Source organism: Ranitomeya variabilis, chromosome 1 (assembly GCF_051348905.1).
Source record: "Ranitomeya variabilis isolate aRanVar5 chromosome 1, aRanVar5.hap1, whole genome shotgun sequence".
In the NCBI taxonomy this organism is placed as follows: domain Eukaryota; kingdom Metazoa; phylum Chordata; class Amphibia; order Anura; family Dendrobatidae; genus Ranitomeya; species Ranitomeya variabilis.
The window spans coordinates 456,833,407-456,854,780 of NC_135232.1; the positions used below are offsets into that span (position 1 = coordinate 456,833,407).

The following is a 21,374-nucleotide window of genomic DNA, read 5'->3' on the forward strand; positions in this document are numbered from 1 at the left end:
GAAATACGTGGCACTGAAATACGTGGCACTGAAATACGTGGTACTAAAATATGTGGCACTGAAATACGTGATACGTGGCACTGAAATACGTGATACGTGGCACTGAAATATGTGATACGTGGCACTGAAATACGTGGCACTGAAATACGTGGCACTGAAATACGTGGCACTGAAATACGTGGCACTGAAATACGTGGCACTATGACTGTCAGAAAATGTTCATTAAACGGTTAGGGGTGAGGTTAGGGGTAGAGTTAGGGTTAGGGTTTGGATCCCTTTATCACCTTGATGGTGGTGGGTGGCTTTTCAGTGTGTTTAAATGCATGCGTTTTTAACGCAAACAAACGCATGTGCTTAAAAACGCAAGAAAATACTGCAGGCTGTATTTCTGAAAATGAACGCATGCAGAAAAAAAACGCATGCGTTTGAAAACGCGACCAAACGCGTACAAAAAAAACGCATGCATTTTCAATGTTAAATATAGGGAAAAAACGCATGCGTTTTTTTGTGCAAAAAACGCTGCAGACAAAAACGCAAGTGTGAAACCAGCGACGCTTTTTATAGCAAAAAAGTTTTTGCGTCTCCACATTTTGAGACCTATAATTTTTCCACATTTTGCTCCACAGAGTCATGTGAGGTCTTGTTTTTTGCGGGACGAGTTGACGTTTTTATTGGTAACATTTTCGGACACGTGACCGTTTTTGATCGCTTTTTATTCCGATTTTTGTGAGGCAGAATGACCAAAAACCAGCTATTCATGAATTTCTTTTGGGGGAGGCGTTTATACCGTTCCGCGTTTGGTAAAATTGATAAAGCAGTTTTATTCTTCGGGTCAGTACGATTACAGCGATATCTCATTTATATCATTTTTTTATGTTTTGGCGCTTTTATACGATAAAAACTAAAATATAGAAAAAATAATTATTTTCGTATCGCTTTATTCTCAGGACTATAACTTTTTTATTTTTTTGCTGATAATGTTGTGTGGCGGCTTGTTTTTTGCGGGACAAGATGACGTTTTCAGCGGTACCATGGATATTTATATCAGTCTTTTTGATCGCGTGTTATTCCACTTTTTGTTCGGCGGTATGGTAATAAAGCGTTGTTTTTTGCCTCGTTTTTTTTTTTTTTTTCTTACGGTGTTTACTGAAGGGGTTAACTAGTGGGGCAGTTTTATAGGTTGGGTCGTTACGGACGCGGCGATACTAAATATGTGTACTTTTATTGTTTTGTTTTTTTTATTTAGATAAAGAAATGTATTTATGGGAATAATATATTTTTTTTTTTTATTATTTATTTAGGATTTTTTTTTTTTTTTTTTTTTACACATGTGGAAAATTTTTTTTTTAACTTTTTTACTTTGTCCCAGGGGGGGACATCACAGATCATTGATCTGGCAGTGTGCACAGCACTCTGCCAGATCGACGATCTGCTGTGCAGGGCTGCAGGCTTACCAAGTGTCTGCTCTGAGCAGACACTCGGTAAGCCACCTCCTTCCCTGCAGGACCCGGATGCCGCGGCCATCTTGGATCCGGGACCTGCAGCCAGGAAGGAGGTAGGAGACCCTCGCAGCAACGCGATCACATCGCGTTGCTCCGGGGGTCTCAGGGAAGCCCGCAGGGAGCCCCCTCCCTGCGCGATGCTTCCCTATACCGCCGGTACACTGCGATCATGTTTGATCGCGGTGTGCCGGGGGTTAATGTGCCGGGGGCGGTCCGTGACCGCTCCTGGCACATAGTGCCGGATGTCAGCTGCGATATGCAGCTGACACCCGGCCGCGATCGGCCGCGCTCCCCCCGTGAGCGCCGCTGATCGGTGATGACGTACTATCCCGTCGGCGGTCATACGGGCCCACCCCACCTCGACGGGATAGTACGTCAAATGTCGGGAAGGGGTTAAACACTTCTTTTTCTCCTGCTTCAGCCCAAACAATTAACACTTTGTGGGCCGGCTATATTGTCATGAATCCCAATGGCTAGGGATAGCAAGGGACAAGCAAGGTAATACAAAATATCGGACGAGCTCTACGGTGATGGAACCTGGGCTGACCGCTGCCCTACGCCTGACAAACGCAACTAGAGATAGCCAGGGAGCGTGCCTACGTTGGTTCTAGACGCCACGCACCAGCCTAAGAGCTAACTAGTACTGCAGAGAAAATAAAGACCTCACTTGCCTCCAGAGGAATGAACCCCAAAAGGTATAGTTGCCCCCCACATGTATTGATGGTGAAATGAGAGGAAGGCACACACATAGAGATGATATATATAGGTTCAGCAAATTGAGGCCCGCTGTAAACTAGAAAGCAGAACGATACAAAAGGGGTCTGAGCGGTCAGCAAAAAACCCTAATCAAAAAACCATCCTGAGATTACAAGAACCCATGTGCCAACTCATGGCACATGGGGAGAACCTCAGTCCACTAGAGCTACCAGCTAGCATAGAGACATAATAAGCAAGCTGGACAAAAAAACCAACAAATGAAAATCAGCACTTAGCTTATCCTGAAAGATCTGGGAGCAGGTAGGCAGGAACCAAACAGAGCACATCTGAATACATTGATAGCCGGCAAGGGAATGACAGAAAGGCCAGGTAAAATAGGAAACACCCAGCCTCTGATGGACAGGTGGAAACCAAAGGCCGCAACCCACCAAAGTCACCCAGTACCAGCAGTAACCACCAGAGGGAGCCCACAAACAGAATCCACAACAGCACAGGAGGCGACCCGCTTCCCCAGTCAATCGGCACCCACTGCTACTCACCATCAGGTAAATGCTAGTTTTGGCTCCGTTATGGTTCTTCTTTTGTTTTCTTTTTTTTTTCTTTGCTACTGGCTGTTTCCCTTAGGAAACAATGTTTCCTCTTCTATGCCTCACACTGCCACCTAGTGGCCATTCTCCTTTATGGTTTTTCTTGCCATTTTCCTTTGTTGCACAGCAGTAATCATTGGTAGCAACCCACTAATTTCATCCCCAATACCATCACAATATACTGCCAGAGCCTTACCTATCCCCTGATATGAGAGTATTGCCTAATATATATATATACATATTTTTGTTTACTTATTTCTTTACTATACCCACTGTTTAGATATCAGACTGTTGTGTGGGATTCTAAAAGAGACGTGTTCCACGTCCATCCACATAAACAGCCGTGTCTCTTCTATAGGGATATTATTGCCGCTAATATAGTAACATTTTTCATGTATATCTATAAAATACCTTACCACTGGGAATCGCGGGTCACCACCTGTTTACATTTTGGAGGTCCATTTATTTACACCATCCTGTCTTTTTTAAAAATTGTTAATTTTAAATTATTGGTTAATAAAGATCTTTTTTACTGTCATCCGCTAATGTGTCACTTCATACCTCAATAGGTAATTTATTTCAGCATCTATTATCGAAGTGCTTATGCTCTGCCTATATTAAACCCCTCTTTTTTCGGATTATGGGATTAAAGTCGTATGTACAGTACAATTACAAATAAAATGAGATTAAAGTTGAAAAAACACTTATATTTTGTTCATATCATCTCATCTCATGGCAGACCATGTGCTGTGGGGGATGGGCATATATCTCAGTGCATCTCAGATGTGACACAGCTCATTCCTTGGACAAAAGACAAGCGAAGACTGCTGCTTCACTCACTTATTTCCCAGTTTAAAACCAAGGCACTCACCCTGTGGTGACCTCAATCAGAGGCTGAATCCTCCCCTTTCTTAGAGCTGGGACAAACCATTTTTATACATAGCTCGCTGTATGAACCTCGTATACAAATGACACAATGATCAGGATGTGCACCACATCGGGGGATACTTTTAATTGTAAACACGGCGAAGTTGCAAGACCCGCTTATGAAGAAACCCGCTCCTTGCACTCGTTGGGTTTAGCTCCTAGCAATTTCCGTGAGCCATAGATCTCTCGACAGACATCCGGAATATATAATCCTTATATCTCTAGCCTAATCAATGCCAATATTCCTAACTTTCAAAGAACAATAGAGTCCCATGCCTTCTGGAACAGGCTGTACCAGTTTTGGCTGGTATTAGGTGGGGGGGATGAGGGATTTAGGGAGAGACAGCTTTCGCAGCTCAGAGACATAAACATTCTTCAGTGAATGTGCTAGCATACTGGCCTCACATTTCAACTATATAGCCGGGGGGATGGAGAAAGAGTGGCTTACAATTCCAGCCTTGTACTGGAAGGCAGAGGAAACTGCAGCTGAGAGCCCTGTATGTGTAATTGAAGTAATCAGAACTTCTTCCTATTTCCTGACACCTCACTGCTGCACCATTATAAAATTTGAACTGTGGGTCAATTGATGCCACTTTTCCTGGTGGCTGCCCATAATTCTTGTGACCCCAAGTTGGCTCACTTTCATGGTTGTTGTCTGAATTTAGCTGAGCTCTCAAAACACCAGGCCAACACCTGTCACTCATCCACCTGTTACTTCTCAATGGCTAAACTTGAAATGCTGGTCCAAGCCCGGTCCCATGCATCCATGCAGCGCAATTATACTATTTGTACTCTTGGTCAATTGATGCCACTTTTCCTTGTGTCTGACCCTAATTTGAGCTGTTTTGGCAGCGTTCGGGTCCCCCAGAAGGTGTTTTTTATGTGTTTGGTTTTGCCTCCCATTGAAATCAATGGGGGTATGGATAAGTTCGGCGAACATTAGAAGTTTCCCGAGCCAAACCAAAATGAACCTTAAAATGTTCGCTTGTCTCTAATAATGGGCTCCTGGTCACTTCACGTTTGATTCTGCTCAAACCTTTAGCAGTTAATGGGTCTCTTTTTTTTCTCAAAAAAGTTTTTTTTCAACTCTTAGGCTACTTTCACACTAGCGTCGTGCGCTACACGTCGCTATGCGCCATTGCAGCGCATCGACGCTAGCGTTGTCTGCGCCGCACAACGGGTGCAGCGGATGCTGTTTTTCAACACATGCGCTGCCCCATTGTGAGGTGCGGGGAGGCGGGGGCGGAGTTCACGACGTTCACGACGCACCAAAAAACGTTGCAAGTAACGTTTTTTGGTGGCGACGGACCGACGCAACAGTCACACGACGGTTGCAACGTCTGGCAAAGCGTCGCACTGCGTCGCTAATGATAGTCTATGGAGAAAAAACGCATCCTGCAAGCACTTTTGCAGGATGTGTTTTTTCTGCAAAACGACGGATAGCGACGTGCAGTGCACGACGCTAGTGTGAAAGAGGCCTAAACTATTTGCATGAAAACTTTTCATGGTTTTGTGATCACGCCGCAATGTTTGAGCACTTTTCACTTACAAAAAGCAGGTTTTGCTAAGTTTTTGCTGCGTTTGTTGCTGTTTGTTTGTTGTCACTTGTGCATGTTGATAAAGTTTTCTGCCATTATTGGTCCCAATTAAAATGAAATTAAATAAATGTAATACATTCGATCCAAGAAAATACACACAGCCAGTGTCTGTCAGTGTACAATTCTTGTCTGGTCCTCAGATGCCCAGTCAGAAGTTTTTATTACAACCACAGAGATAAGGATAATGGGAATGGCTTCTTATATTACATTACCTAAGAGAGAAGATATTTATTTTTTGGAAAAACAAAATCATATATTATGGATTCTGTCAAAATTCCTTTCTCACTGGTTTTAACCCACTTACTAAACTTTCAGAGACAAGGAGGAATGTTTAACACAAAGACACCTCTATATCAGAGGCAACACCCTGTTTTATTGCTTTTATGAAGAACACCTATAAAGCTAATACAAAATTATCAAAAACATATAGGTAGATTTAATTGTCTAAAATGATAATGAAAGCAAAGTATAAATAGTTACCATAAGGCCAGGGTCACAATTGTGATTTCAATGGGAGAAACTTATGCGAGTCTCTCACATCAAGTCCCGGCACTGCCGCCAGTACTCGGGATCGGAGAGTTCAACTGCATGTATTTCTATGTATGTACTGTCAGCCTGGGCAGCTGAGCTGTCTGTATCAAGTTACAACTATAAGTACCGTAGCTGTTTTACCTAGAATTACTGCAGGCAGTGAAGGGAGGGAGAAGAGCAATGCTGCGGGGCCTCCATTCCAAATCATTGTAGATTCTAAGAAATTGTTGTTTTCAATTTTTGCAATTTTTGAAAGTTCTTCGAACTTTTACAATACTTTAAATAGTAAAAAAGTTTATAACTAGTCCATTTATTTAATTTAGATATGTCATATTTTATTTTGTGTTTAACATTAACATAACATTGGACAGAGGAAGATTAGGATGAATACATGTTTATTTGATATAGATGTACTGCTCATGTCTAGATTGAAAAGCTTAAAGCACCACTCCAGCATTATTTTTTTATTGCGCCGCTGGTGTGCCACTTTTAATGTAAGTCCCCTGCTCCCCTATCTCATACTCATCTGTTGCCACCTTTATAATTTTCCAGCATCGATCCCGTCGGTCTCTGTCAAAGCGACTTGCCTGCAGCTCCAGTGTTTCAAGGTCACTTTTCAATACAGGTCTATGAGAGCCTCATTCTGGTCTCAGACTTACATTAAGAGCTTGAGACATAGCTTCTGACTTCCAGCCAGTCAGAATCTAACCTCACAAGAGGGCGCCGCGGGACCGCAGCAGTGCCGAAAAACAGTGAAGGTGCCTGAGGGTGAGTATATGACCAGAGGCAGGGGACTAGCGTTTAAAGCATCACTCCATAGCTGGAAAAAAATAACACTGGAGTGGCTTTAAATAATATCTCTGCAGAATATTGGGTTTCAACCAATGCTTTACTATTTAATTTAAATTAAGAGCTCATAGTATCCTACTATTAGACAATGCCACAAAAGTAATGATTGGACCCTCTCCTCTCATTTGTCATCTCCTTATTTCTCCATTTCATTACATAGGTTGGGGGGAAGTTTGCAGATGCAGCCCTGCAGCAAATGAAAGACTTTGGAAGAATAGCGGTCTGTGGATGCATCTCAATGTACAATGCCTCCGTTCCTCAAACAGGTGACTCATGATTTCAAGTATAAATTGTGTAAATGAATAGTATCTGATAACTGAATATAAAGCCTCTTTCACAGGTCAGTGTGTCTGCTACATGTGGTGATAATTTTCACACGTACCAGAGACACTTACACATGTAGACCCATTCAAGTGCTCATGTCAATGTGTTTCCATGGACCTTGTGTCCATGGGCATAACATGCTGACATGTCCATTTTTATCAGCAGCATGGGACACAAAATGTCCCGCACACATGCACATTGATGACACACTGTGTGACACATACTGGCACCTGGGAATCAGAGGTACAGTTCATGCTATTCCCTGGTGCTGAAAACCACTTTCATCACTTGCAGCTCGAGCAGGGGAGAATGCTGAGAGTTATATTCAACTGATAACAGAGAGAGCAGGCGGCTGATGAGAGTATTCATCAGCCACCGCCTGCAAAAAAAAATAATAAAAAAAAAATGATGTGGGGTTCCCGTATTATTGATAACCAGCCAGGCAAAACTTGCAGCTGTGGGCTGCAACCCTCAGCTGTCAGCTTTAGCAATGTTTGATATAAAAAATAAAGGGGTCCCACGTGTTATTTTTTAATCATTAAAATAAATACTTAAAAAAAACGATGTGGGGTTCCCCCATCTTTGAAAGCCAACCTTGCTAAATCAGACAGCTGGGAGGTGGTATTCTCAGGCTGGTAATATTGGCCCCCCAGCCTAAAAATAGCAGCTGGCTGCCACCCAGAAAAGGAACATCTGTTAGATGCGCCAATTCTGATGCTTTGCCCGGCTCTTCCCACTTGCCCTATGGAAGTGGCAAGTGGGGTTCATATTTGTGGGGTTGATGTCACTTTTGTATTGTCTCTTGACATCAAGTGCACGGCTAGTGATGGAGAGGCTTCTATAAGAGGCCTATCCATTGCTCATCCTATAGTTGTATGGTAAATACATAGCAAGTATAAAGTCTTTTATTTGAAATAAAAACAAAACACATTTATCCTTTTTTTATTTAAAAATAACAAACAGAGTTGTACTCACCTAATGCCCATTCCATTGAATCCCTCGTGCCCTGTAATAAAACAAAATAAAAAGCAACCGTATCCGTCACCTGTCCGTCGTTCTGTCTCACGCTGTTATCCATGTCTGGGGATGAATAGTTTACAACCTGAATGGTGCCAAAATGCGACCGTCCAATCTGATGAATGAGCTGCTGCTAGCGCAGCATTAGTGGCAGCAGTGACGACATCGAGATTATCTGAGGCAGCATTCCCAGCCGAGTTCACTGCGTTTCAGCTCAGTGAGTTCACCGCAGATCACTGTGAGAATACCAGCCCCAGCTGTCTGCTTTAGCAAGGCTGGTTGTCAAAAATGGGGGACCCCATGCCTTTTTCTTAAATCATTTACTTAAATAATTTAAAAAAACAGCATGCGGACCATTCTATTCTTGATAAACAGCCTCGCAGAAGCTGACAGCTGAGGGTTTCAGCCCATAGCTGTCAGTTTTGCCTGGCTGATTAACAAAAATACAGAGCAACCCATGCCATTTTATTTATTTATTGCGCAGGCAGCGACTAATGAATACACCCATCAAGCTTTAAAAAGTCACAAAGCTTTTGTGCAAAGCAATGTTGCGCAAAATTTTTGCAGCTTTTAGCATTTTCACAGCATTTTTGACCACCTCCGACATAATGGGCTGAGCTAGGGTGAAATGGGGCGTGAAATCCTCCACTCATTAAGTTCATGGCAAACAGCAGAGTTCCCTATGTCACAAATATTGTTACAGTCCATGGCTGGAATAAGATTTGTGGTGAGCTGCACATGGAGGAGCACGCCACTTCGCGTCTTGCTTGATTTATTAAGATGGATGTACCTCATAATGAATCAAATGCCTCGCACCCCACCCGTCCCCCTCATCAGACTGGTGTGAAAAAAGGCTGTTCTTGATTATTCAGGGATATTGAGTAAAATTCAGCTACCAGAACAATGTAACATACATAGACCATTACATTTTTTATTCTATTCATTCAATTTCCACTCTATCCACCCCTGCACAGGCATACACTCTGCCATACTGAACCCGCTATGCTCCTTTTCAGCAGGTTCATAATGCAATTGGAGCAGAAAGCATAAGAAGACATCTAAAAGGCAGCAATGAGACGTCACTTGCAACCGTATTAAGCCTTTTTTACATATCTTCGATTTTTTTAATGCATAAAATCCAGTTGTGCTGATTTTTTTTTAAGCAGAAACTAACTGGAAACTCGCCAAATCCTCCTCCAAATCTTAAAACTCATAAAAAACTTGACGTTTCCACTTAGTTTCTGCTCCAAGAACTCAGCAAAAAAAATGTCTTCTGCTCCTCTGTATCTATGGAATACAAAACTCCCAAATACATTTTGTGAGCACATGAGGTCTGGCAGTAAATACGCCAAAAGACCCCGACCTCACCAAATCAGCTCAAAACAAACCATGCCAGAAGGAGAGAAATTCAGAGCAATGATTTATAAAACAAACTTTAATTGCCATAAATAGTACAGAAATATATATCAAAACATTACATTATTTAATGACTAGAGCACAGGATGAATGTCCCAGGAATACTGGAAAAGCGCCCATCCCCCCACTCCCCCAGATGTAAATACCCTTGTAATGGTATGCATAAGAAAAAGCACCTACACTATCCAACCAAAGTCACCCCAAAACAGTGGGATTCTATAGTAATGCCATTAAGTATGGTGGTGGAAAGAGGGTGCTAGCACTTACCACTACACAGAGGTAGGCGGACCATCGCCATCCGCCCCCTCCTACCTCTGTGTAGTGGTAAGTGCTAGCACCCTTTTTCCACCACCATACTTAATGGCATTACTATTACTAGTCATTAAATAATGTAATGTTTTGATATATATTTCTGTACTATTTATGGCAATTAAAGTTTGTTTTATAAATCATTGCTCTGAATTTCTCTCCTTCTGGCATCCTCTGTATCTATGTATTGCTGGTCATTCTCTGTTTAGAAATATATTTCAGATATTCATAATTCATATATTTCAAATATTCTTCAGATGGGACAGAGAAAAGTACAAATGAAGATTGTTCAGCCAAGAGACCGTCGGTCATCACAGCTGTCAGTGAATCACATGACTTTTGGATATGGGATGGACCCCACTCCTTCTTAAAACCACCATAACTACTGTAAACCTAGGTACTAAAATAAATACACAAAACACATTATTTTGGTTGTCAAAATGGCCACAGGTTTATTCAAATCACAGGATTAAATAATCACAGTAGGAGTCAGGTGAAGTGCTAGTACATTGGGATTCACAAGTACTGTGATATCCCCAGCTGTCTGACATACAGCACCAGGACAGATAGCCATAAAGGGGCGGCACGCACTGGTTTGCCATTCAAGCAGAGCCAGTAAACTTTCAGGGCACCAATCACCCTATTATCCTCACTCCTGTGCTTAACCACTGTGCCCGCCCCTGATTGATGTTACCATTACAACGTCCTTGAGGCTGGCCACCAAAGCCGAACCTGCTCACCACCATGAAGTTTTACATCCTCTATTAGTAAAAATGAGTCCACCTTAACTTGTCTGCAACTTCCACCTGACTCCTAAACCGCCACCAGCGAGGCCATTTGACACCTTGAATGGACTCGACCCCCATCACCCATGCCTAATAAAGTCATCAACCAGTTCTGCATGCTATGGAAAGACTGTGCATATAAGTAACAAAATTCCAGGACTACAGATTAATTTTAACAATGCAACACTACCAAATTATGATCCATAATACGGTAACTACAGCAAACTAACAGCCGCTAAACATCCTGCAATGTGGATCCTATAATGGGTAATGCAGAAACTAAACCATAATAAAGGTGGTAGCCACAGTCTGACTACCTGTATAATGACATCTGTCATGCCTCAAAAACTATTATACCGCATGTATTGTAGCCTGCTCTAATAACTTACTAATTCACAGATTTTAGTTCTAGAAACCACCATTACATACAGTTGCTGGGCTGTGTAGTAACCAATTTTTAAATCCACTTACTAGGGTTGAGCGACTTTCACTTTGTCAAAAGTCGAGTCGAGTGAAATCGTCCGATTATCGGCAAAAGTCGGGGATCGACCGAAACACGAAACCCAATGCAAGTCAATGGGGAAGCTGTTATGACCTGGTGGTTAAGGAGCAACATGGGACGAGCTCTGAGGAGGTGGTATCTGTACTGACCGCAGTTCCTAATCCTAACACCAACACTAGAAGTAGCCGTGGGATGTTCCTGTCACTCCCTAGACACCTCGTCACAGCCTGAGAACTAACTACCCCTAAAGATGGAAATAGAAAGCTATCTTGCCTCAGAGAAAACTCCCCAAAAGGAAAGATAGCCCCCCACAAATATTGACTGTGAGTGGAGAGGGAAATGACATACACAGAAATGAAAACAGATTTTAGCAAAGGAGGCCACTACTAATCTAGATAGACAGAATAGGAAAGGACACTGTGCGGTCAGTATTAAAAACTAAAAATCCACGCAGAGTTTACAAAAATAATCTCCACACGGACTCACGGTGTGGAGGGCAAATCTGCTTCCCCAGAGCTTCCAGCTAGACTGAATATATCATACTGACAAGCTGGACAAGAAAAGACATAACATGAGCTGAGCGATTAAGTCCACAGCAAATGGACTACCAAAAGAGCAAATAAGAACTTATCTTTTGCTGAAATGGACAGGCCAAAAGAGAAATCCAAGGAGAGATCTGAATCCAACCCAGAAACATTGACAGCTGGCATGGACTGAAGACCAGAGCCAGGTTAAATAGCAGAGCCAGGAGAGGCGATCAGTGAAGGCAGCTGCTAATGCTAAACCCAAGGAGCAGCAGTCCCACTTGAAACCACCAGAGGGAGCCCAAGGGCAGAATTCACAAAAGTGCCGTTCACAACCACCGGAGGGAGCCCGAGAACGGAATTCACAACAGGAAGCATAGTAGGCAGTGAGTGGAGGCCAGGAAAACACCTACAGTGCCCATTTTAATGGCAAAAACATCCATTCTTGTTACTGAAGCTTGTCAATCTTAATTTACTTTATAATAATAGTTAGGCACTGGAAATTGGGGGTCATTTGGCTAAAGTTGTGGGGGGGAGGGCTGGTTCAAGTTTTTAGTGGGCCCAGGAAACGTAGACTACGTCACGGCGGTGGAGCAGGGAGAGGTAAGTATTTCAACTTTGCAAGTGCTGTGATCCTGAGCAAGCAGGGGGGCCCACTCATTCGCATTGGCACTGGCACAGGGCCTCTCAAAGTATGGCGGTGTGTTTGCATGTCGGGGGCGTCTCCCACTGGCAGCGACACTTTTGCGTACTATGAGGGGCCCTGTGCCAGTGATGTCGCCAATGAGTATGCCCCCCCACCTGATGAAGGAACCTGCACTTTCATCTGCACCTTCCTCTTTGTCCCCGTGTAAGGTGGTATAGTATGCGGGAAGGGGAACCAGACTTTCAGCAGGGTCAGATTCTGGCTGTGTAGCATGCAAGGGGAATGTAGCGGTCTGGGTCAATGTACCAGCAGACTCATCTAGCAGTGGCTGGGCAATGGGCAGGATGAAAAGGAAACACAGATATAGGCCCAAAGAATAAAGTAGGCTAAATGCAGTTCAAAATTGGTAACAGGACTAACCAAGCGGCATTGCTTTGTTCAGTGGAGGACAACTGTAATGAGAGGCTGACACAGTGAGTAGGCCCAAATAAGTAACTAGGCTCAATGCAGTTCAAAATTGGTAACAGGACTAACCAGGTGGCATTGCTTTGTTCAGTGGAGGACAACTGTAATGAGAGGCTGACACAGTGAGTAGGCCCAAATAAGTAACTAGGCTAAATGCAGTTCAAAATTGGTAACAGGACTAACAAGGCGGCATTGCTTTGTTCAGTGGAGGACAACTGTAATCAGAGGCAGACACAGTCAGTAGGCCCAAATAATAAAGTGGGCCAAATAAAGTTCAAAATTGGTAACAGGAGTAAACAGGCGGCACTGCTTTGTTCAGTGGAGGACAACACCAGGGAGCGGCAGACACCGTTAGTAGGGCCCAACCAAACAAGTAGGCCAAATGCAGTTTAATATCTGATAATATAGGCCGAAAGCCTGAAGATTGAAGCTCAGCTTTGTACAGTGAAGGACAACACCAGGGAGCGGCAGACACCATTAGTAGGCCCCAACCAAACTAGTAGGCCAAATGCAGTTTAATATCTGATAATATAGGCCAGAAGCCTGAAGATTGAAGCTCAGCTTTGTACAGTGAAGGACAACACCAGGGGGCGGCAGACACCGTTAGTAGGCCCCAACCAAACTAGTAGGCCAACTGCAGTGTTATATTAACAACTACTTAAAATGAGAGTCTGAAGATTGAAGCTCAGGCAAGTAAACCTGGAGAACACCTTGGAGCGGCAGACACCGTTACTAGGCCCCAACCAAACTAGTAGGCCTAATGCCGTGTTATATTAACAACTACTTAATGAGAGCCTGAAGATTGAAGCTCAAGAAAACCAAACAGGAGAAAACCCAGGAGCGGCAGACACCGTTAGTAGGGCCCAACCAAACAAGTAGCCCAAATGCAGTTTAATATTTGATAATATAGTTTGAAAGCCTGAAGATTGAAGCTCAGCTTTGTTCAGTAGAGGACAACACCAGGGAGCGGCAGACACCGTTAGTAGGGCCCAACCAAACAAGTAGCCCAAATGCAGTTTAATATCTCATATAGGCCGAAAGCCTGAAGATTGAGTCTCAGCTTTATTCAGTGGAGGACAACTGTAATAGGAGACACACAATAAGTAGGCCTAAATAAGTAATTAGGCAAAATGCAGTTCAAAATTGGTAAGTGGAGTACACAGGTGGCATAGCGTGGTTCAGCGGAGGAGGGCATGTGTAATTAGTGGCTCTGACACACTGAGTAGGCCTAAAATAAAAAGGAAGGCTATATTCAGTTCACAATTGGTAAAAGGAGTACATAGGTGGCATAGCTGGGTTCAGCGGTGGAGGACAACTGTTGTGAGAGTCTGACACAGTTACTAGGCCCAAATAAGTAAGTAGGCTAAATGCTGTTCTAAATTGGTAAGAGGAGTACACAGGCGGCCTAGCTTTTTCCAGCAGGGGACAGTTGTAAGTGTAATGTGTGGTGCAGACAGACAGACAGACAGACAGCAGAGGCCTTAAATAAAAAAAGGTGGCTAAATGCAGTTCAAAACTGCTAGCAGGACTAACCAGGCGGCCTAGCTTGTTTCAGCGGGGGACAGTTGTAATGTGTGGCGCAGACAGACAGACAGACAGAGGCCTACAATAAAAAAAGGTGGCTAAATGCAGTTCAAAACTGCTAGCAGGATTAACCAGGCGGCCTAGCTTGTTTCAGCGAGGGACAGTTGTAATGTGTGGCGCAGACAGACAGACAGAGACCTACAATAAAAAAGGTGGCTAAATGCAGTTCAAAACTGCTAGCAGGACTAACCAGGCGGCCTAGCTAGTTTCAGCGTGGGAGGACAACTGTTATGAGAGGCTTACCCAGTTACTAGGCACAAATAAGTAAGTAGGCTAAATGCAGTTCAAAATTGGTAACAGGTGTACACAGGCGGCATAGCTTTGTTCAGTGGAGGACAACTGTAAGGACTGGCTGAGACCTAAAATAAAAAGTAGGCTCTATGCAGTTTAACCCCTTACTGACCTCGGACGGGATAGTACGTCCGAGGTCAGCTCCCCTGCTTTGATGCAGGGCTCCGCGGTGAGCTCGCATCAAAGCCGGGACATGTCAGCTGTTTTGAACAGCTGACATGTGCCCGCAATAGCGGTGGGTGAAATCGCGATTCACCCGCCGCTATTAACTAGTTAAATGCCGCTGTCAAACGCAGACAGCGGCATTTAACTACCGCATCCGGCCGGGCGGCCGGAAATGAGCGCATCGCCGACCCCCGTCACATGATCGGAGGTCGGCGATGCTTCTGAATAGTAACCATAGAGGTCCTTGAGACCTCTATGGTTACTGATCGCCGGTAGCTGTGAGCGCCACCCTGTGGTCGGCGCTCACAGCACACCTGCAATTCTGCTGCATAGCAGCGAACATAAGATCGCTGCTATGTAGCAGAGGCGATCGGGTTGTGCCTGCTTCTAGCCTCCTATGGAGGCTATAGAAGCATGGCAAAAGTAAAAAAAAAAGTTAAAAAAAATGTGAAAAAAATAAAAAAAATATAAAAGTTTAAATCACCCCCCTTTCGCCCCATTCAAAATAAATCAATAAAAAAAAAATCAAATCTACACATATTTGGTATTGCCGCGTTCAGAACCGCCCGATCTATCAATAAAAAAAAAGCATTAATCTGATTGCTAAACGGCGTAGCGGGAAAAAAATTCGAAACGCCAGAATTATGTTTTTTTGGTCGCCGTGACATTGCATTAAAATGCAATAACGGGCGATCAAAATAATGTATCTGCACCAAAATGCTATCATTAAAAACGCCAGCTCGGCACGCAAAAAATAAGCCCTCAACCGACCCCAGATCATGAAAAATGGAGACGCTACGAGTATCGGAAAATGGCGCAATTTTTTATTTATTTTTTTTAGCAAAGTTTGGACATTTTTTTCACCACTTAGATAAAAAATACCCTAGTCATGTTAGGTGTCTATGAACTCGTACTGACCTGGAGAATCATAATGGCAGGTCAGTTTTAGCATTTAGTGAACCTAGCAAAAAAGCCAAGCAAAAAACAAGTGTGGGATTGCACTCTTTTTGCAATTTCACCGCACTTGGAATTTTTTTCCTGATTTCTAGTACAAGACATGGTAAAACCAATGATGTCGTTCAAAAGTACAACTCGTCCCGCAAAAAATAAGCCCTCACATGGCCAAATTGACAGAAAAATAAAAAAGTTATGGCTCTGGGAAGGAGGGAAGTGAAAAACGAAAACGGAAAAACGGAAAATCCCAAGGTCATGAAGGGGTTAAAATAGGTTACAGGGGTACACAGGCAACATTGGTGTGGTCAGCGGAGGACAATTGCAAGGAGGGACCGCAGACAGACTTCCTAGGCCTAAAATAAAAAAGCAGGCTCTATGCAGTTTAAATTAGGCTACAGGGGTACACAGGCAGCATTGGTGTGGTCAGCGGAGGACGATTGCAAGAAGGGACCGCAGACAGACTTCCTAGGCCTAAAATAAAAAAACAGGCTCTATGCAGTTTAAATTAGACTACAGGGGTAATCAGGCAGCATTGGTGTGGTCGGCGGAGGACGATTGCAAGGAGAGACCGCAGACAGACTTACTAGGCCTAAAATAAAAAAGCAGGCTCTACGCAGTTTAAATTAGGCTACAGGGGTACACAGGCAGCATTGGTGTGGTCAGTGGAGGACGATTGCAAGGAGGGACCGCAGACAGACTTCCTAGGCCTAAAATAAAAAAACAGGTTCTACACAGTTTAAATTAGGCTACAGGGGTAAACAGGCAGCATTGGTGTGGTCGGCGGAGGACGATTGCACCGAGGGGCAGACACAGTTAGTAGGGCCAAAAAAGTAATAGGCAAAATGCAGTTAAAAATCGGTTACAGGAGTACGCAGGCGGCCTAGCTTTGTTCAGTGGAGGACAACTGTAAGGAGTGTCTGACACAGTTAGTAGGCCAAAATAATAAAGTGAAGTTAATGTCTGGCAAAAAAATTTTTTAACAAACAAACAGGTGGCATACCTAGGTACAGGGGTGGGCTCTTCTGCTGACTTGCAGACAGTGGTAGTTGGCGCAAAGTATTAACTGGTGTAAATGTAGGACAGGGCCCCTGAATATTTTAACTATCATGAATCATGTCAACAAATTGGTATTGGCAGTGCCATTGAAGGATTTAACAGCACAAACTAACCAGTGGTGGAGCAGCGAGAGGTAATTTTGCAAGTGGCAGAGCACTGTTTGAGCTGGGGGGGAACACTCTCATGGGCGGCGGTACTGGCCCAGGGCCCCTTATGTTACGACGGTGTGTCTGATGTTGGGTGTGCACCACCACCGCCAGAGACACTTCATTGTACTATGAGGGACCCTGTGCCAGTGCCGTCGCCCAAAAGTGGGCACACCCACCTGTTCAGCCAAACGGCACTCGCACGGGTGCTTGCACCAAGTGGTGCCCACGGCCCCGTGGGGGGAGTCAGCCCATTTAGGGAGGTGTAAAAATGGCCTATGATGGACATACAGCAGCTGCAAATGGAGAAATTGGAGCAGTCATTAAGACGAGTCCAAAAGCAAGATCATTTTACAGGAAAGCTAGGTGTCAGCAGTGGAAGGTGGGGCAAAATAATTAGAAATCCATGATTGGTTCATTTTAATGAAGGTTAGATCATCAACATTTTGGGTAGCCAGACGAGTCCTTTTTTCTGTCAGTATTGAACCTGCAGCACTGAATACTCTTTCTGATAGCACACTAGCAGCTGGGCAAGCGAGCTCCTGTAATGCATATTCTGCCAATTCAGGCCAGGTGTCTATTTTAGATGCCCAGTAATCAAAGGGGAATGACTTGTGAGGGAGAACATCGATAAGGGAGGAAAAATAGTTTGTAACCATACTGGACAAATGTTGTCTCCTGTCACTTTGAATCGAGGCAGCAGTACCTGTCGTGTCTGCGGTCATTGCGAAATCACTCCACAACCTGGTCATAAAACCCCTCTGTCCAACGCCACTTCTGATTTGTGCCACTCTAACACCTCTTGCATGTTGCCCCCTGCAGCTCGTGTGAGAACCATCACCGCCGCCGTGTGCTGGGAATGCCTGAACCAAGCGGTCTACAAGAGTTGTTTGTTTGGTAGCCAATATTTGCTCAAGGTTCTCATGTGGCGTGATATTTAGCAATTTCCCTTTATAGCGTGTATCCAGGAGGCAGGCCAACCAGTAATCGTGATCGGTCATCATTTTGATAATGCGGGGGTCCCTTTTTAGGATACGCAAGGCATAATCAGCCATGTGGGCCAATGTTCCAGGTGTCAAATCAATGCTTGTGCTGGGTTGAGGAGCACTTTCTGGCAAATCCCCATCACTTGTCTCCCGCAAAAAACCTGTACCTGACCTTGCACCACCAACACTTTCTATTCCCCCCTGAGAAGCTTCCTCCTCCCATAAATAATCATCCCCATCTTCCTCCTCCTCCTCCTCCTCTTCATCCGCAACCTCGTCCCCGAGACTTCCCTGAGCAGACAATGGCTGTCATCAAGGCTTCCCTCCTCCTCGGCTGCAGATGTCTGCTCCTTAATGTGCTTCAAACTTTGCATCAGCAGACGCATTAGTGGAATGCTCATGCTTATGATGGCGTCGTCCGCACTGACGAGCCGTGTGCATTCCTCAAAACACTGAAGGACTTGACAGAGGTCTTGGAGATTCGACCACTGCACAGCAGACAACTCCATGTCTGCCATCCAACTGCCTGCCCGTGTATGTGTATCCTCCCACAAATACATGACAGCACGCCTCTGTTCGCACAGCGTCTGAAGCATGTGCAGTGTAGAGTTCCACCTTGTTGCAACATCGATTATTAGGCGGTGCTGGGGAAGCTTCAACGATCGCTGATGGTTCTGCATACGGCTGAAGAGTATGGGCGACCAGCGGATGTGCGAGCAAAGTCTTCGCACCTTCAGGAACATGTCTGGTAACCCTGGATAACTTTTCAGGAAGCACTGCACCACCAGGTTCAAGGTGTGAGCCAGGTAAGAAATGTGTTTCAGTTCTGAAAGGGCTATGGCAGCCATAAAATTCCTTCCGTTATCACCGACTACCTTGCCTGCCTCAAGATGTACACTGCCCAGCCATGACTGAGTTTCTTGCTGCAAGAACTCGGCCAAACCTTCTGCCGTGTGTCTGTTGTCGCCCAAACACTTCATTTCCAACACAGCCTGCTGACGCTTACCACTAGCTGTTCCATAATGGGACACCTCGTGTGCAACACTGGCAGCTGCGGATGGAGTGGTAGGGCGACTGCGCTCTGTGGTAGAGGTTTTGCTTCTGGAGGAGGAGGAGGAGAGGGGTGTCGAACGCCTACTCCCAACTGTTTCCTAGACCGTGGGCTAGGCAGAACTGTCCCACTGTGGCTGTCCCCTGTTGACCCTGCATCCAGCACATTAACCCAGTGTGCCGTGATGGACACGTAACGTCCCTGACCATGCCTACTGGTCCATGCATCAGTTGTGAGGTGCACCTTTCTACTGACTGATTGCCTCAGTGCATGTAGAATGCGGTCTTTGACATGCTGGTGGAGGGCTGGGATGGCTTTTGTCGAAAAGAAGTGTCGACTGGGTAGCTCATAGCGTGGTACTGCGTAGGCCATCAAGGCTTTGAAAGCTTTGCTTTAAACCAAGCGGTAGGGCATCATCTATAATGATTTAAGTCTAGCAATGTGGGCGTTCAAGCCCTGTGTACGCGGATGAGAGGGTGAGTACTTTCTTTTCCTAATGAGAGTCTCTTGGAGGGAGAGCTGGACTGGCGAGGTGCATATGGTGGGACTTGCGGTGGTGTTGGTGGTGGACATGGCGGATTATGAGAGGGTTGGTGATGGTATTCTCGATGTAGGCCTACATGCTGTGCTTCCTACCAATAAACTTGTGATTCCCTGACTGCTTTGCCCTAGCGACGACACCTCCACATTTGCTGCTGTTGTTGTTCTAACCGGTGGGCTTACAGTGAGGGAAGGAATGTAGCATTGCTGACTAGCTTCATTGTGAGCGGGTGCAAGGTTACGGGAGGTTTGGTAGCTAGTCCAGGCTTGCAAGTGCATGGTGGTTAAATGTCGATGCATGCAAGTTGTATTTAAACTTTTGACATTCTGACCTCTGCTAAATGTCCTTGAGCATTTCTTACAGATCTGTTGTGAATTAGACTTTTTTGGCTCCCTCTTGTGGTCACTTGTGATATGACTCTGGGATTGTCTTTCCTCAGTTTGGCACTCACCTGGGTCGTTAGTCCAGGGGTGTTGCTATATAAACTCCCTGGATTCTCAGTCCAGTGCCTGGCATCGTTGTAATCAGATCCTTCTGTTTGCTCCTGTCTGCTGGTCCTGGTTCGTGCAAAATTAAGCTAAGTCCTGCTTCTTTGTTTTTTGGTTTATTGCTTTGCTCTTATTTTTGTCCAGCTTGTACTAAATGTGATTCCTGACTTTGCTGGAAGCTCTAGGGGGCTGGTGTTCTCCCCCCGGGCCGTTAGACGGTTCGGGGGTTCTTGAATATCCAGCGTGGATATTTTGATAGGGTTTTTTGCTGACCATATAAGTCATCTTACTATATTCTGCTATTAGCTAGTGGGCCTCTCTTTGCTAAATACCTAGCTCATTCTTACGTTTGTCTTTTCCTCTTACCTCACCGTTATTATTTGTTGGGGGCTTGTATCCTACTTTTGGGGTCTTTTCTCTGGAGGCAAGAAAGGTCTTTCTTTTCCCTTCTAGGGTTAGTTAGTTCTCCGGCTGGCGCGAGACGTCTAGAACCAACGTAGGCACGTTCCCCGGCTGCTGCTATTTGTGGTGCTAGGATTAGATATATGGTCAGCTCAGTTACCACTGCCCTATGAGCTGGTTTTTTGTGTTTGCAGACTTAGTAATTATTTCTGAGACCCTCTGCCATTGGGGTCATAACAGTATGCCAGGCCAACATTGAATGTTTAATGCATTGCAGAAGTGGGATTATAAGAAAGGAAATTCTGAGGTTTTTTTTTTTTTTCCTCTCTTCCTCCCCTTTACCTCTGAGTGGCTTGTGCTTGCTGCAGACATGAATGTCCAGACCTTGATTACAAGTGTAGACCAGCTTGCTGCTCGTGTGCAGAGTATACAGGATTTTGTTACCAGTAGTCCTATGTCTGAACCTAAAATACCTATTCCTGAACTGTTTTCTGGAGACCGATTTAAGTTTAGGAATTTCAGGAATAATTGTAAATTGTTTCTATCTCTGAGACCCCGTTCATCTGGAGATTCAGCTCAGCAAGTTAAAATTGTTATCTCTTTTTTACGGGGCGACCCTCAGGATTGGGCTTTCTCGCTAGCGCCAGGAGATCCGGCATTGGAAAATATTGATGCGTTTTTTCTGGCGCTCGGATTGCTTTACGAGGAACCCAATCTTGAAGTTCAGGCAGAAAAAGCCTTGCTGGCTATTTCTCAGGGCCAGGATGAAGCTGAAGTGTATTGCCAAAAATTTCGGAAATGGTCCGTGCTTACTCAGTGGAATGAGTGTGCTCTGGCCGCAAATTTCAGAAATGGCCTTTCTGAAGCCATTAAGAATGTGATGGTGGGTTTCCCCATTCCTACAAGTCTGAATGATTCCATGGCGCTGGCTATTCAAATTGACCGGCGTTTGCGGGAGCGCAAAACCGCTAATCCTCTGGTGGTGTTGTCTGAACGAACACCTGATTTAAT

At 44.6% G+C, this 21,374-nt stretch overlaps 2 protein-coding genes and 1 long non-coding RNA gene across 5 annotated transcripts in view; 2 read left to right on the plus strand and 1 right to left on the minus strand.

The window, feature by feature from the left end:
- LOC143764545 (uncharacterized) overlaps positions 1–5,882 on the minus strand; it is a 42,545-nt gene extending 36,663 nt beyond the window's left edge. Inside the window, exon 1 of the long non-coding RNA XR_013213222.1 lies at positions 5,812–5,882. This is a non-coding gene — a long non-coding RNA (uncharacterized LOC143764545). The remainder of the gene's footprint in view (positions 1–5,811) is intronic.
- Positions 1–21,374, plus strand: part of LOC143764528 (prostaglandin reductase 1-like) — a 374,831-nt gene that overhangs the window by 281,327 nt on the left and 72,130 nt on the right. The window lies entirely within an intron of this gene.
- LOC143764511 (prostaglandin reductase 1-like) overlaps positions 1–21,374 on the plus strand; it is a 162,876-nt gene that overhangs the window by 69,372 nt on the left and 72,130 nt on the right. For 2 of the 3 annotated variants that reach the window (XM_077250139.1, XM_077250155.1), the window contains one exon: positions 6,872–6,977. In XM_077250139.1, coding sequence (XP_077106254.1) covers positions 6,872–6,977 — 106 coding nt within the window. Of the gene's footprint in view, positions 1–6,871; positions 6,978–10,034; positions 10,175–21,374 lie in introns of all 3 variants that reach the window. The other variant, XM_077250146.1, reaches the window with a different exon arrangement.